Source organism: Salminus brasiliensis, chromosome 24, assembly GCF_030463535.1.
Source record: "Salminus brasiliensis chromosome 24, fSalBra1.hap2, whole genome shotgun sequence".
Lineage (NCBI taxonomy): Eukaryota > Metazoa > Chordata > Actinopteri > Characiformes > Bryconidae > Salminus > Salminus brasiliensis.
This window is the reverse complement of record NC_132901.1, coordinates 27241807-27258674: the sequence shown is the minus strand read 5'-3', so window position 1 is coordinate 27258674 and position 16868 is coordinate 27241807. Positions and strand designations below refer to the sequence as shown.

Below are 16868 nucleotides of genomic sequence, written 5' to 3'. Positions count from 1 at the left end.
AGTGTAGGTCCTCCAATCAAGGCATGGACTCCACAAGGCCCCTATAGGTCCATGATGTTTATCTGCTCTAGAGTGTCCTATTGTATTGGCAGTATCTATTTCTCTATAGAAACTACACAAGCTGTGTGTGTGTGTGAGTGCATTTGCATATCTGTGTCAGCAACGGCTGCAACTCTAAGTAGCTGAATGCATTTACTGGAAGGAGCGTCCACAAACTTTTGGATGTATATCGTATATCAGAATCTGTGGCTTCCTGTAGTTTTCAATTGGCCTTTTTTTAAATGGCAAGTATGAAATTCCCACAAAATCTAATCCGACGGCATGAAGCAACCATTTCCATCGAAAATGACATCCCTTGGTGAACTTGGCTAAACACATGCAAATCAGTCAGCAAGGTTAAAAAGGCAGAAAAGGCCAGCTCGGAATAAATCGGCCCCATTACCATTCATTTTCATTCGACTCACCTCCGTAGCCCCTCACACGGGGCTCACTCCGTTCTGGCCAGCTTTGAGCGGTTCTAGCGCTGTTCCAGAGCTCAGGCCTGGCTTGTGCTTCTTCTCTCGAGGTGCCGATTGGCCCCTTCATGTGAAAATAAACAGGCTTTTCAGCTCTCCTCTCTGGGAGGCAGCGTGAAAGGGAGCGGTGAGAATGGGACAATGCTTGTTTTGGCTTTGCCTCAGGGATTCAATAGGACCAGGTGTTGTTTATAGAATTTTTTTGGCTTCGTCTTTTTTCGCCAGTGTGGTTCTACCGGCTGCTGCGTACACTCTGGGTGCATGCGGCGCACATTGGTGTGCAAATGAGCTCTGCCTGAGCTATTCTCCTGTTACCAACCTAGGACGCCTGATGGAACACGGCCTCGTCTCTGACACGGAGGTAGACTGAGACCCCTGCATTAATATGACTGTGAGTTACACTGCACAACTCTCTACCTTTCTTCGGTAAAGCTAACAAAGCGTTCCTTCGATTGAATGATGAGGAAATGCTAATCTCATACTTCAAGACCGGCAGTAAAGAGTATACTCTACGACTGTACACTCACACAGTACATAGCATGTATTTCAGGTCGTTTCCTTCACACACTCCCAAAATAAAAATGTGAAATGGCTTAAAGCTTCTGCATTTGTCAAATCTGGCCTCATATCCTTCGTTAATCCACAAAAAACCCACAAATGAGTGGTAATAGCGCCCCCTTGTGCATTAACAGTTTCTTTCCACTGGTCATCAGGCTTGTAAACATCTCCATCCACACACTGCCCCTTCGCATCAATCTGGTTGAACTCTGGCCAACGTACACACACGACATTATAGAGGACACATGGAGGGAAAACTAATGGGTTGCTGCAAACAGCTGGAATCCAGGCACTGAAACGTGCGGGAGCTGACCATACAAGCCCACCATAGTGGAGAGTTCAGCGACATGCTAAGTTTGACAAGTCAAGTAAATGAGCCAGAAAACAGTGGAAAACACTGCTAAGACCGTTCACTCGACTCTCAGATGTGCTCTCAGATATGAGCCTCTATCCTCTAAACAGGTGTGGTTTGACCTAGCTGGGCGTTCCTGACCAGTGGTTCTTTGGTAATGTGGATGTTGATCGCTGTCGAGTTCAGCTGCCTTTAACCTGAGCAGATAATCACTGGTTTCAGTCCCATTTTGGTCATTTTAATACTGAAACGCTGCAGAATGTTCTGCCACTTAGTCCGAATGAAGGGGGCGTGTTCCAGCAGGTAGGGGGCGTCAGCGCATACCCTCTATTGAACATTTACTTGACTATACCAGAGATGCTACAAATGAGGAGGCCGGCCACAGATCTCATAAGGCGCTCAGCATGGTGTCCGTTTAAGGATAAAGTCCCACCCTCTCAACATAAGGAGCCAATCAGCTTGCTGCTTTTGCTCCAAGTGGAGGAAAAACTGAGCTGGACTGTGGGGAGCATCCTGAGCATTGTATTGTATTGTATTTTTTATTGTATATCTATTGTACTTATTGTATATTTATTGTACTTATTGTATATTTATTGTATTTATTGTATATTTATTGTATTTATTGTATTGTCTTTCTAGTTAAATGTGGTCACCTACGTCTGCATGTTGCACTTTCTGCAGTCTGTCCTGTCCTGTATCGTTCTGGTTCTCGTTTTGAGCCATGTTGCACTGCAATTTCATTCCCCTGTGTGCTTGTACAGAGCTGAAATGACAATAAAAGCCACTGGGTGACTTAAAACAGGTCTCTGGAGCAATAACCTGGTCTTCAGTTTCCACTAGTTTGGTCTCCTTATTCATAGCAATAGGAGCTAACTGCAAAGACGGCCGCCGGGTCAACAGACTTGCCGGGTCAACAGGACTTTGACTACACTACTGTCAGCCAGAACGCACAGCAATGTTACCAGGTTATAAACACATGTAAGACAGAGCACGTCTAGGCTGAGGCTCGTAGGCGGCGCTTTGTCTGATTCAGCGACAGTGAATAACGCTGAGAAAGACCTGAGCTGTTCCTGTGCATACGTCATCACTACATTCACTGTTCAACCACCGGCTCCTCAGAACCATGTGACCCCAAACGCAGGCCAATGACCAGTCAACTGTGTCGCTGGTGTACTGGTGCCCACTGCAATTGAGGATATAGCAGCACTGATTCTGTAGTGGTCCGTATTTCAGATCCAGGTCTACCCTTAGAGCCCGTTTCCACCTGAATCATCAAACCCGGCCACTCAGACCAGTTCAGAGGGGGTCTGGGACACATTATAGTCTGATTATACACAAGAGTATATAAGTACATATGTCTCTTTAAGCTACATTTGACCATTAAAACCCCTCCCACACTTTAGGTTATACGGACGCCTTTTGTTCCTTTAGACGGGCGCTCATTATTGGCTCAGGACAGAAAGATGAAGCTATTAGGGACCAGCCTGGGGCTTTCAGCGAAGCCCAAAACCAAACGAAAGCTAAATGCAGGAGACTTCAGGAATACTTCAGAGGAATACTCCTCAGAAGTGCTGCTAGATAGAGGTAGCAGGAAGTTGGTGTGGATCGAGACACATAGGTAGATCAGTCAGTCTGAGGGAGCAGTGATCTGCTGCACTATTTAAGGTGGGCTGGGTAATTGGAACACAGCCAAATACAAAAAGTTCAGCTTCACAGAAAGGAAGTTCTTAATATTTAATGTGTGTAGCAGTGTGTGTAGAGGTGTATAGGTTTGTGTGTAGCCGTGTGTGTAGCAGTACATGCAGCAGTGTGTATAGCAGTGTGTAATAGTGTGTGTGTAGGTGTGTAGCTGTGTGTGCAGCAGTGTGTGTAGCAGTATGTGTAGAAGTGTGTGTAGGAGTGTAATAGTGTGCGTAGGTGTGTGTAGCAGCATGTGTAGCAGTGTGTATAGCAGTGTGTAGCAGTACATGTAGCAGTGTCTAGCAGTGTGTGAAGCAGTATGTGTAGCCGAGTGTGCAGCAGTGTGTAATAATGTGTGTAGGTGTGTAGCAGTGTATGAAGCAGTGTGTGTAGAAGTGTGTGTTGCAGTATGTGTAGCAGTACATGTAGCAGTGTGTGTAGAAGTGTGTAGCAGTACATGTAGCAGTACATGTAGCAGTGTGTGTAGCAGTGTGTGTAGCAGTGTGTGTAGCAGTGTGTGTAGCAGTGTGCAATAGTGTGTGTAGGTTTGTAGCAGTATGTGTAGCAGAGCGTGCGGCAGTGTGTGCAGCAGTGTGTAATAGTGTGTGAAGGTGTGTAGCAGTGTGTGTAGCAGTGTGTGTAGCAATACATGCAGCAGTGTGTGTAGCAATACATGCAGCAGTGTGTGTAGCAGTACATGTAGCAGTGTGTAGAGGTGTGAGTCAGTGTGGGTAGCTGTACATGTAGAAGTGTGTGCAGCAGTGTGTGTAGCAGTGTGTGTAGCAGTGTGCAGCAGTACGTGTAGCAGTGTGCAGCAGTATGTGCAGTGTGTGTATAGTGTGTAATAGTGTGTGTAGGTGTGTAGCAGTGTGTATATCGGTGTGTAGCAGTGTGTGTAGCAGTGTGTGTAGCCATACATGTAGCAGTGTGTGTAGAGGTGTACAGCAGTGAGTGTAGCAGTACATGTAGAAGTGTGTGTAGCAGTACGTGCAGCAGTATGTGTATCAGTGTGTAATAGTGTGTGTAGGTGTGTAGCAGTGTGTGTATCAGTGTGTAGCAGTGTGTAGCAGTGTGTGTAGCCATACATGTAGCAGTGTGTGTAGAGGTGTACAGCAGTGTGTGTAGCAGTACATGTAGAAGTGTGTGTAGCAGTACGTGTAGAAGTGTGTGTAGCAGTACGTGCAGCAGAATGTGTATCAGTGTGTAATAGTGTGTGTAGGTGTGTAGCAGTGTGTGTATCAGTGTGTAGAAGTGTGTGTAGCAGTACGTGCAGCAGTATGTGTATCAGTGTGTAATAGTGTGTATATCGGTGTGTAGCAGTGTGTGTAGCAGTGTGTGTAGCCATACATGTAGCAGTGTGTGTAGAGGTGTACAGCAGTGTGTGTAGCAGTATATGTAGAAGTGTGTGTAGCAGTACGTGTAGAAGTGTGCGTAGCAGTACGTGCAGCAGTATGTGTATCAGTGTGTAATAGTGTGTGTAGGTGTGTAGCAGTGTGTGTATCAGTGTGTAGCAGTGTGTAGCAGTGTGTGTAGCCATACATGTAGCAGTGTGTGTAGAGGTGTACAGCAGTGTGTGTAGCAGTACGTGTAGAAGTGTGTGTAGCAGTACGTGTAGAAGTGTGTGTAGCCATGTTAATAATACACACTGAAACAGGGCCTGATGTTTTGGTTGTGCCTCTTAACCAGCCTACAGCCTCGTCCCTACAACCGCAGTGCACCAGTGTGATTGCACCCTCTCCTGCATTATTGCTTAAATGCTTTTTTTATTTATACCTTAAAACAGCAGTTTCAGAGTCATGCTGATGGTACACGGACTGCAACAGGGAGAATGACGTCTCTGCTTATTCCACTCCGGGCCGAGACACTGCTACTGCACTACTGACCAGTGCTTGCGAGAACCGCGTTACACTGCGTGACCCATTAACACCAAATCTCGCATAATGCTGCTTTACGGGGGAAAGCGCTAAAGGATTTCCCAGCATGCTCAGCGAAGCTCTACACTCAAAACAAATATCAACAGAAAAGTCCCATCCAGCCACTTTTAATCTGTCCTCTAAATCACTCCTGGAAGCCAGGCTGAAAGCATGCGAGAGAAACAAACCATGCGAAGTTAACAGCCGAACCCCTGCAGGAGACGCAGCAATTTATACAATTAATCCCTGATTTTATTGCACAAAGTCGACCCGCTTAGCTAAACAACACAAATAAAGCCCGAGGCACGCACTGAGCCCGGCTCCCGCAGGAACGCGCAGCGCAAGAAAAGAAATTAAATGAACGCTAATTGCAAAACATGGCTGGAGTAAGGCTCAGGCCTGGGGTGTACTTATTAACCTGTCTCCAGTGGTGTACATCACAACAGTAATCATTGTTATGGCAGAAACACGCACATTCATTGGCACACACACTCTCCGAAGCCCTCCCTGAGAGGGGTCTTGTCTTAATTATTGTATTTATTGACGGAGCAGATTATCACCACAGATAGCCCATTTATTTGCTCTGTTCTTCCACAGACTGATGGCTGCTCTGCACCATGTGGTGTGAGTGCGTGGCATGTTTACTGTCAGAGTCACGCTGAGACACAGCTCTGCTACGTCTATAAATAACACCATCTCGTCGTCATCAATTCTTCTCTGAATTTGTGACTGTGCGGTGAAGGGATCGATGCCTGGGCCTAGAACACCTCAATCCATGAGACCCCTTTAGAGTTAAAACCAATCAGGAACCTGCGAGAGGCGCAACAGCCCAGCCTGTGGAGGAATCTGTGAATTCAGACTCTGGATTTTCAATTATTTACATTTAGACCAACTTATTTAATGCATTCTCTGAACTCTGAAGTTAAGCCATCAAACAACATGAGCCAAAAAGGCACCTAAAAGTACAACCCTCATGCATGCACACAAATTTAACCCAGTACTCTTCCCTCCAGTCACATGTAATGCTCCCGACACTGGCAGGATGAGGACTGCAACACATGAGCAACCAGCCACCGCCTGTTTTCGAGCTGCCACAAGTGCACAGTCAATGGGCAACGAACAAGCTCGGAGGAAAGCACCGGGCACCTGGCTCCGACGCACTGGCCAGCAGACACTTTACGCTTCACTTGATATGTGATATGGGGATAGAGAGATCCGTCTACGTATCTGGAAAGAACATAGCCAATTGTGCTCTCCCAGGCTCCGGCTGCTGATGGCAAGCATTCAACTCGAAGGATTCGAACCCTGGATTCTCTGCACTTTAGTCCGCTGGACCACTCTCATGAAACGTTACCATCAAAACCGCACCAGCCGCAGTTTACATGACAAAATTGGCATATTGTATCCATGACAATAAGGTAGATTAATTGATCGTCTATGGATTATCTATAGATAGATTATTGCCATTGCTCTGTACAAGTACGAACCCTAAGCCCCCATTCATAAATCTTATTTCATTGAAAAATGCACAGGCAGCCCAGCTGGGCAGAATATTGTTATTTAGGATATACTGGGATATACTGCACATTTCAAATACAGTGAAAAGAGGTGTGTGTCAAAACTGCATTCACAGCTGATGGATGCACAAAAGTCCCCAGTTTGCTCGTGTTTCTCCATCCTGGTCCTGGAGTAGTTGGAGTAAGTTTTTTTTACCTACCAATATTTCTTTCTCCATCATCAATTCTTGATTGATGTCATCATCACTGATCAATTATTAACCTTCACCTTTAATTGAAGCACACTCTTAAGAATTATCCAGATGTATAAAGAGTTAGTAGTCATTTCTTAACTCACCCAACACCAATCACTATAGTTCAGTATAGTACAGTCTATTGGGTACTACATCTAGAACCATCTCCTAAAGCTCCTCCATCAATCTGAAGAATGTTAAACCTGCTTTAGTCGCCTTCTTTCTACACAGCATCACTACCGTTACCAAAGAACCTCTGGAGAACTCTAACAGCAGGTCTAATCTAAGAGCAAGAGCCCGGGTCTCGAACCCACAACCATCAACATCAATAGCCCGGTGCTTCAACTACCCAGCCACCACTGCCCTTGATGATGGAGGTCATTCTACATTATACAAACCCTGAGTAACATCCAGTAGCGAGACCTTCAGGAGGTGCTAGGACTGAACTACAGCTATTATTACATTTGAGGTAGATTCCCAAGCTGATTTTATAACCCGATAAGGGAGATACCCTGATAAACATGGCCAACGCTACACAGCAAAAACACAGAATATCGAGACCCGCTACATTCAGAGCAAGCTAAAGGTCAGGAATGTGTTCGATTAGCTTGGTGCCCCTCAGGTCGACCACTGATGAACTACAGGAACTACAGGAAAGTATTATTATTGTTTATCTTTCAAGGCACCAGACAGAACCCCGAAATCAGCCCAACATGCGATTCTTAACCTGGCTCCAATCAATCAACCAGAACCAGCGAGGCCTGGAAGCAGCGAATGTGAAAAATCACGAGCGAGCAGGGCTAATGAAATCTACTCTTTTGTACAGCCACAGCGAGTCCCTTTTCTCGGAAGGCCAGGACAGCGCCAGCGCCAGAGCCGGAGCAGGAGCCGTATCCATGGCAACTGCCGAGAAGGTAAACTTACAGTGCATTTGCCAATTCTCTGTTGCTTAATACTTCATTGGCGTTATTTAAAAAAAACAGAAAACTCTCTTTCGAGGCAGGGCTGAGGGAGGAAAGCCGTGGACGGCCGTGGTCGGTCCTTTTCTTTCTTTCTTTCTTTCTTTCTTTCTTAGAGAGATGTTTGAGGCAGTACAGCCAGTTTCCTGCTTTGTCAGCGCGGTGCGATCAGTTATTATTCATCAAGGTCATTTTCACCTCACTGTTTGAAGGTCTAGTCAGGGCTTGATGTGAAGAATTTGAGCACTGCAGATGCGGAGACTACAGCAGCAAATTGTGAACGTGAAGTTTCAAGGCCCAGGTACAGGTAGTCCTCAGGAATACTAATATATGTCAGCATGTGCTCTCACACCCAGGATGGATTAGCAGATTCCTTGTAGTCAAATGTTTGGGAACACTGAACTATTACAGGGCAGCATTCACAAGGCACCCACATTTGGAAAGGTTCATTTCAACAGGCGTCAGTTATCATGAGGGTTGCTTTTGTCAGTGCAGAGGTCATGTCTCTGGAGCGAGGGTTGTGGCCTTGGCCTTGTAGGTGTTGTGTAGTCTTACGAACTTCACTCTCCGGTAAAGAACCTGCTCTTCTCAGTCTAAGCAGGTGTGTGAACTTCACACTCCAGAAGTCGTTCATGACTACAGTGGGATCAAAAGAAGTGGCAGAATTGGTATACAATCATACTTGCAGCAAGTTTCAGTCTTCCTCACCAAGATGCAGATATTTCAAGGACTCAAGGACTGAAGCCTGACTTCGTATCACTGCAAAGCCCCTAGAAATCCGACTTGCACATCATCCAATTGTGCCTGACCAGCCAAGCCACATTACCCTATTGACTCTTGAGCCCCACCCATTAGTATGCAACTGTCCTTCCACCTACTGTTCAATTATTACGTATTGCATTACCACACGACCCAAGAAAAGGGGGTTCGTTTCTGACCCGAGAAGCTCTGAACCCCTCAAAGACTTGCTAACTAGAGCCAGAGCAGGTGCTCAATGTCCCCAAGTGTCTTTATTTTTAGCCCGCAGCTGCACCAATACTTCACATTCAACTCCTTAACCTTCACAGGACCAATCGGGTCGGCAGGTCTAGACTTCCACGGCGAATCAATTTCCACAGGATGCTTTTCCGTGCAGAATAATATTAATCCCCAGGTTGTGGACATATAAAGAAACTCAACCCCTTACAAATGCCCCCTCACAACTACAGAGACCACAGCGCAACAACAGAGAGGACTTATTTGTAAGATCTAAAAGTGTGTGGACCAGTGCAACGATGCGACGGTGATGCAGTGTCAGTCTAGAGCAGCAGCAGCAGTAGTAGTTCACAGGTAGGTTCAGATGCCCTCCGAAGTCGTGATAGGGACTAGACTCGGACTAGAACCTAGAACAGATTCAAATAACTAATAAAGAAAAGAAATAAAAGAGGTGCCGGCACAAGTGCCTGGACCCACTTCGACAACTTTCCACCGACAAGGCTGAAGGATGTACCGATCACGATGCCGCAGAAGCCTACCTTGGGTCAGGGTACCGGTGAGGAACCTGTAGAAGTAGCGGGCCACCTTGGTCAGCTGCCGCTTGCACCTCTTCCTGCAGTGGCTCATGGTGGGATCAGCCGGTTCCCTCGGACAATCAGGAGGAACGGGGAAGTGTCTGCAAGTGTGCAACTGCTCTTGCTTCTCCTTCGCTTCTCCTCCCTCTCTCCCTCTCTCTCTCTCTCTCTCTCACACACGCTTTAGCTCTCGCTCTTCCTCAGACCTTCTCCTCCTCGCTCGTGCGGCGCAAGCTGTCAGTCACAGAGTCGAGGTTGTAGCCTCCTCCCTCTCAAATTCCGGGCACGAGTGCCTTCTCCGCCGACACACAAACCCGGATTCACTACCACTACTACTACTATTACTACTATGACAACAAGTCACGGTGGGCTTTTCCTCTTCAAGTCCTAAACCTCGTTCCTCCCTCCTTCCCTAGTCCCCTTCCCTCTCTGAAGGGCACACCAGACGCGGAAGGTATCTCTCTCTCTCTCTTGCGCGAGGCAGGTGGGACAGTGTTGAAGAGGGGGAGGCCAAAGCAAACAGTAATCACAAAGCAGCCTCTCCTCACGTGCGTCACGTCACTGGCCTCCAGGGAGCCTAGGCACGGGATGCTGGCTTTGAGCCCATCTCTGATGCAGGAGGACAGGCGAGCGCGTGCAGAGCCCTGAAACTGCCCGGCAAGACGGCGGCGGCAGGACAAGTACACCCAAGGGAAGGAATCGGAAGACCCTGTGGGTCAGATCTCCTGATCCACTCGAAGAGAACCAAACTTTTATCCCTTAACAACTGGGCTTCTTCTCATCCTTAGCAGATGGAGCAAGTGGTCAGTCTTCAGCCCCAGGGGTCTTCAGCGTCCAGTGTTTGGAGAAGTGTAAGATTTACTTCTGTTGCTCTACTCGTCAGTCAACATCTCTTCAACCCTGCCGCTCTGGAGGCTCCGAGGCAGCCTTGACCCACGAGTCACACACACACACACACACACACACACACACTCGCACGCTGCCTTACTACAGGGAACGCTGACGCTCTCGGCTTATTTGCTCTGCCACACTCGCTCATTTCATTTGTTTTCTCAGTGCATTGATCTGTGGTTAAAGCTCTCTCTCTCACTCTCGCGCACTCTCCCTCCCTCCTTCCCTTCCTGCCTCCCTCCCTCCGCTCGCGTACTTCGCTGGATGCCGTGAATTAGAGGTGATTATGGTTGCCCGGGCAACCACAGACTCCGTCGATCTTCCGGCAGCCAATCCTCGTGCCTCCTTTCCACTCGCTCTGATCAAAGCAAAAACAAACAAAGCGAGTGTGTGTAGGGAACGTGACCACTGCGGTCATTTGGAATGTGTGTGTGTGTGCGTGTGTGTGTGTGTGCGCATGTGTGTGTGCGGCTGCATGTTTGTGTATCTCTGTACAGTTGCAGGGCAACGACATCCTGACTTTGTAGGAAAATCAGCGAAGCTTTCATGTCAGGATCAGTTTATATACAACATACAGTCCTGTGCAAAAGTTTGGACACCCCGGTGATGAATTACACGTATTGTTGATTTTTGAACTTCCTTCTAATGAATGCACAGATGTGCAAATGAACACACACACAGCTTGTCTAGTCCCTGTAGAGAAGAAGTACTGCCAATAGAATAGGACTCTCTGCAGGAGCAGATCAACATCATGAACCTAGTGGCACCGTGCTGCCTAATAATGCCAGGAGTGAGCTATAGAGGAGTGTATAGCCCCCCAGCATTGAGCTGTGGATCCTATCAAATCCTCAAATGCTTTTGGGATGAGTTGGGGATGATGATGATGAGGTGTGTGTGTGTGTGTGGGGGGGGGGGGGGGGTGATCATCATCCAACATACTGACCTCACTAATGCTGCTCTGGTCAATGAATGCAATCAAATCCTCACAGCAATGTTCCTGCAAAATCTAGTAGAAAGTCTTCTTCTCTGGACAGTAGAGACAGTCACTCCAACAAAAGCAGGATTTACTTTTTTAATAGCCTTGATTTCAGAAGAAACAATGAACAACGAGCAGGTGTCCCAATACTTTTGTCCCTATAATGTACTGTAATTAGTAATGTTATTAAGTGATGATTATTATTATTATTAATATTATTGAAACTAATACAGACCAATTTGGTCCTGCAGGCAGTGATGATTAACGACCCAATGCAATGCACTTAATTATGATATACGTATAATCTGTGCAGGGTTGCCAGATTGTAGGGATTCAGGGTTTAGCATTTCAGTGCAACTAATTACTTTTTTAATCATTTTAATTAAGTTTAATTCAAATAAAATAAATTAAAGATATTTGTCAACAACACCGACAGTAATAAAAACAAAAATATGATTTGGCTCATCATCCTATACAGAGTGTCTCATTCCTGCAGGATATTACAATATTGGATATACTCCGCGGCAGGATTCCCACTAATGGGGTCATTATGGGTCAGGAAGTCCAAATAATGAGCATAAGCGTGATTCTCCTGCTACCGTCACCTCCACCCATCTCCTCCACCAGCGCTGCTTTAAGAGGCCGGATTTGTGCTTCAGCTCCAGCAGGATGGCGTTCCCTCTCTGCCCTCTCTGTTCATGATTCCATTAAAGGGCACTTTCAGGACATCAGCAGGTCACACCCCTGTCCAGCTGTTAGCTCAGTCTCAGGTGGGTGGACCTGACCGGGATCAGGGCTGTTAGCGGTAACCGATATAACCAAGCTTTTAATGAATGGGTAGATTGCTGGGATGCTGGGGTACACATCTGCACCTCTACATATTTCGATATTTAGAATTTTTAGATTTACTGTATTTATAAATCCTGTCTATTGTCCTTACACTACTGTATCACATCCTACCTGTTCTGCACCACCAGGCGTAGCCTAACAGTGTTAGCATATAATAACAATAACGAGAAAAACATGTATCTCCAAAATGATGACTTTACAGGACAACGCATAAATGCTCTTAACTCTGAATGGAAGTCAATGTAAAATTAGACTTCATTACAGGTCAATTAGAGCAATTCTATTGGCCCATTCATCCAGAGTTATTCACACAGTGGCAGGTTTCAAACCATGGAGAAAACTGAAAACAGACAAAAATGGAGATACATGGTTTTCAATGGACAGCAGCGATAAATAGATTATTATTATTATTCCATAAGTGAAAGTATTTTATATACTTATACTAATAATTATAGATTTATATTTGCTTTATGTATTTGAAATGTATATACTCTATTGCATTGTTGCAACAAAACCTTGTATCTCCATTTTCACTTTATTTGTGTATAATTTTAATCTGCTGGTTGTTCTTTATCCATTTATTACGTGCAGTAATAACGTACAGTCCTGTGCAAAAATTTGGACACCCCGATGTGCAAATGCACACACACAGCTTGTCTAGTCCCTGTAGAGAAGAAATACTGCCAATAGAATAGGACTCTCTGCAGGAGCAGATCAACATCATGAACCTAGTGGCACCGTGCTGCCTAATAATGCCAGGTGTGAGCTATAGAGGAGTGTATAGCCCCCCAGCATTGAGCTGTGGATCCTATCAAATCCTCAAATGCTTTTGGGATGAGTTGGGGATGATGATGATGATGAGGTAGGGGTGGTGATCATCACCCAACATCCTGACCTCACTAATGCTGCTCTGGTCAATGAATGCAATCAAATCCTCACAGCAATGTTCCTGCAAAATCTAGTAGAAAGTCTTCTTCTCTGGACAGTAGAGAAAATGAGCAGGTGTCCCAATATTATATACTTATACTAATCTATAATCTATACTAATTATAGATTCATATTTGCTTTATGTATTTGAAATGTATATACTGTATTGCATTGTTGCAACAAAACCTTGTATCTCCATTTTCACTTTTATGTGCATCATGTGAATCTGGCGGTTGTTCTTTATAATTTATTTGATATTTATGATCTTTATTCTTTATCAGACTTTCCTGATGAATGGCCCAATAGAAATGCTCCAAAATGACCTCCTCCTCCTGTAAAACTGCAGGTTTGGAGATACGGGTTTGTTAAGCCAGCAGCACCGGCAGTACTCTAGAGAAATGGATGGGTACTGCACATTATTGCATGTTTATGTATGGAATGTCTTTTCGATATTTATTATAATATTATTATTTATTTATTTTTAATATTTAATATTACATTATGTTCGACTCCAGCAGCACAACGAATTGCTTGTACACCTGGTTCTGTGTATTTCTCACTACAGAGAGTCTCTGAAAGGTCACGCAGGGTTTGCAATGGTTAAACCTTGATTACTGAATTACGTTCAGTCTGAAGTTTTACTTAGGACTCAGCGTCAACCTCAGTGACATCAGCAACTCAGCGACAGAACCCGAACACACCTTTGGGTAGTAAACAACAGTCTAGTGGAGCTCCGGTTCCCCTCGAGAGCCTCCACAGGAACAAGAACTCACAAGCTGAACGAAGGAGAGCGAGAGGCTGCAGTCACAGAGGAGCTGCAGCCACAGATATAACTCATACTGTCGTTCAGAAAAACACACGGTCACTGCTGCTCCCACTGGACACAGTCTGACAGCTCGGGACCCACACACTGAAAATAATGTGTGTAAAGTTGATCTGCCTAAAATAATCAACTAATTAACAACGTAACAAAATAATGTGATTAATCACCATTAACTACACAGTGATTTATTACATCAAATTCTGCAATTAACTGCAGTTAACCAAACAAAATGTACTGTACATTTAAATGTAATGCAATTAATCAGATTAGCCAAACAATCTAATGCAGTTAATCAGATTAGCCAAACAATCTAATGCAGTTAATCAGATTAGCCAAATGCAATTAATCAGATTAGCCAAACAATCTAATGCAGTTAATCAGATTAGCCAAATGCAATTAATCAGATTAGCCAAACGATCTAATGCAATTAATCCAGATTAACTACACATTCTAATGTAATTAAGTCTAAATAACTAAAACAAACTACTAATCCAATTATGCCTGATTAACTACACATTCTAATGCAATTAAAATTGCATTAAGATTAACTACACAAACTACTAATCCAATTAAGCCTGATTAACTACACAAACCTAATGCAATCAATCCAGATTAGCCAAACAATCTAATGCAATTAATCAGATTAGTTATACAGATTAGCTACACAGTCTAATGAAATTAATCCAGATTAACTATACATTCTAATGTAATTAAGTCTGGTTAACTAAAACAAACTACTAATTCAATTAAGACTGAATAACTACACAAACCTAATGCAATTAATCAGATTAGCTACACAGTCTAATGCAATTAAACCCAATTAACTAAAACAAATGCAATAAAGCAACTAAGCCTCATTAACTACACAAACCTAATGTAATTAATCAGATTAGCCAAATAATCTAATGAAATGAATCCAGATTAGCTACACATGCTAATATACTTAAACCAGATAAACTATAAAAACTAAACTACTTCATTCTGAATAAATACAGAAACCAGTTACATTTAAATTAACACAACCCAATGTGATCAATCCAGATTAGAATAAACATCAGGTAACGTCATCAGTCTAGTTCAACAGTACTCTCGGAGGACACAAGGCCTTTGGCTGAAACCTCTGCAGATGTATTCGGACTCTATTTGTATTTGGTGATGAACCATTTACAGCAGGTTTGAATCATGTCGGTTCGTTCCAGTTCAACAGCTCTCTGAATGAAGGACGCGTAAACAGCTGGGAATAACTGCACGGGTCTACAGCCTTCAGAACCGGGCGCTACAAGTTCCCTGGTTTGACTGACAGCTCCTGCTGAAGCTCTGTCTCTTAGTCGGACTGCTGGTAGGATTGCTAATTTTCCCCAAGTCATTAAAATTCTACCATCCAGCAGAGTGCATCAAAGCGTCCAGCCATCACCACGGAGCATCTTGAGGCAAGGATGGCGAGGCCTGCTTAGATCTCTCTGCAAAACAACAGGCTCTGTCTTCTGGCCCGGCTGGCTTTGATACAGTGGAATAACATTAGAAACCGTGGAAAGAAATATTTCAGCGTCTGTTTGGGCTTGCGAGTTCTCCCTACCGGTCTAAACAGATCAAATGACCTGGATGACCTCTTAGCTGGAGAGGCTGGTTGATCGGATTGGGCTCGAATACAAACAGGAACATTGCTACTCTGCAAGTCGTCCTGTGGACTTTAAAGCAGAGAACCGTGTTTATTTGGCATCCCTGTGTTTAATAAGAGTGTGTTCTCAGTGCCGGAGCCTCAATACTGAAGTAAAAATATTCAAACTACAATCTGTCAGTGAGATTGATGATCTGCTGCTGAGCAACACCATCACCAGAGCAAGATCCATCGGCAGCGGAGAGCTAAAAGCATCTGCCACAATACACACACACACACACACACACACACACACACACACACACCACCCTCCAACATAAAAGTTGTCCATCTGACAGAACTCGACGCAGGAGGAGTGCAGCAGGAGAAAAAAAAACAAAAAACAAAAAAAAGAACCAGAATGAAAAATACATAAGGGCCTGGGACTGACAGTCGGGTGGAGGGTTGGGTCTCTATACTGTCAGCCATCACTGCCAGAGAGCCAGTAGATCATCTACAGAAGAGAGTCCAGCTGCAGTCAAGTAGTGGAAACTGTAGTATGTGAACCGTGATTGGCCACTACATTTACATTACATTTATGGCATTTAGCAGACGCTCTTCTCCAGAGCGACTTACAAAGTGCTTTGCTATTTACCCAAGAAAAACCTCAGCTAGTTAGAATAGACCAATAATTCAAAGATACCTTTAAGCTAAAACACACCCACACAAATGACTCGTATAAACCATCAGACAGGGTGTTTTATCACAGTTATATATATATATACACATACATCTTTCAAGTTGTTCTCATTCTCAATTTTTCCCCTCTTTGTCCTAAACTTGTGTTTCTTTTAGTGTTTATTTTACAGATTGTTTCTTTATAGAGTGTTTCTTTACAGAGTGTTTCTTTATAGAGTGTTTCTTTTAGTGTTTCTTTATAGTGATTATTTTACAGTGTTTCATAACAGAGTGTTTCTTTCACAGAGTGTTTTTTTTACAGAGCGTTTCTTCAGTGTTTATTTTACAGCATTTCTTCGTGGTGTTTATTTTACAGTTTATTTTACTTTGTAGAGTGTTTCTTTTAGTGTTTCTTTATAGTGTTTATTTTACAGTGTGTTTATTTTACAGTGTTTATTTTACAGAGTTTATTTTAGAGTTTTCCTTTTACATACTGCTTCTTTATAGGGTGTTCATTTTACAGTGTGTTTCTTTACAGAGTGGTTCTTTACAGAGTGTTTATTAATAGAGTGTTAATTCTTACATGAACGGTTGCAACTGTAACAACTGTAATTTCCCACCTGGGATTAATAAAGTATTTCTAATCCTGATTCTGATGAAGCAGAACATGCAGGTCATCACAGCAATTTCTGATCCATCCAAAAATGAACCGGACTGAAGTTCTTTCTGCAGTTGGTCTTTTTAGACCCATCAGAGTTTGTTTGAACGCGGACCAAGACTGACCTTCTCAGCAGGTCTTTGGCCACCTGGGCTCACAAGGCATTGCTCGAACTTGTCCTACTGAAGCGAG

The 16868-nt window shown here is 44.1% G+C and overlaps 1 protein-coding gene across 2 annotated transcripts in view; it reads right to left on the bottom strand.

Annotated features, from left to right (window-relative positions):
- Positions 1-16868, bottom strand: part of LOC140546710 (A-type potassium channel modulatory protein KCNIP2-like) — a 180166-nt gene that overhangs the window by 87705 nt on the left and 75593 nt on the right. The window contains exon 1 of one of the 2 annotated variants that reach the window (XM_072670093.1): positions 9242-10337. The exons of the other annotated variant lie outside the window; for it this stretch is intronic. Within the exon in view, the coding sequence (XP_072526194.1) occupies positions 9242-9329 (88 nt within the window). The 5' untranslated portion in view covers positions 9330-10337. Of the gene's footprint in view, positions 1-9241; positions 10338-16868 lie in introns of those variants that run through there. 2 annotated transcript variants of the gene reach the window in all.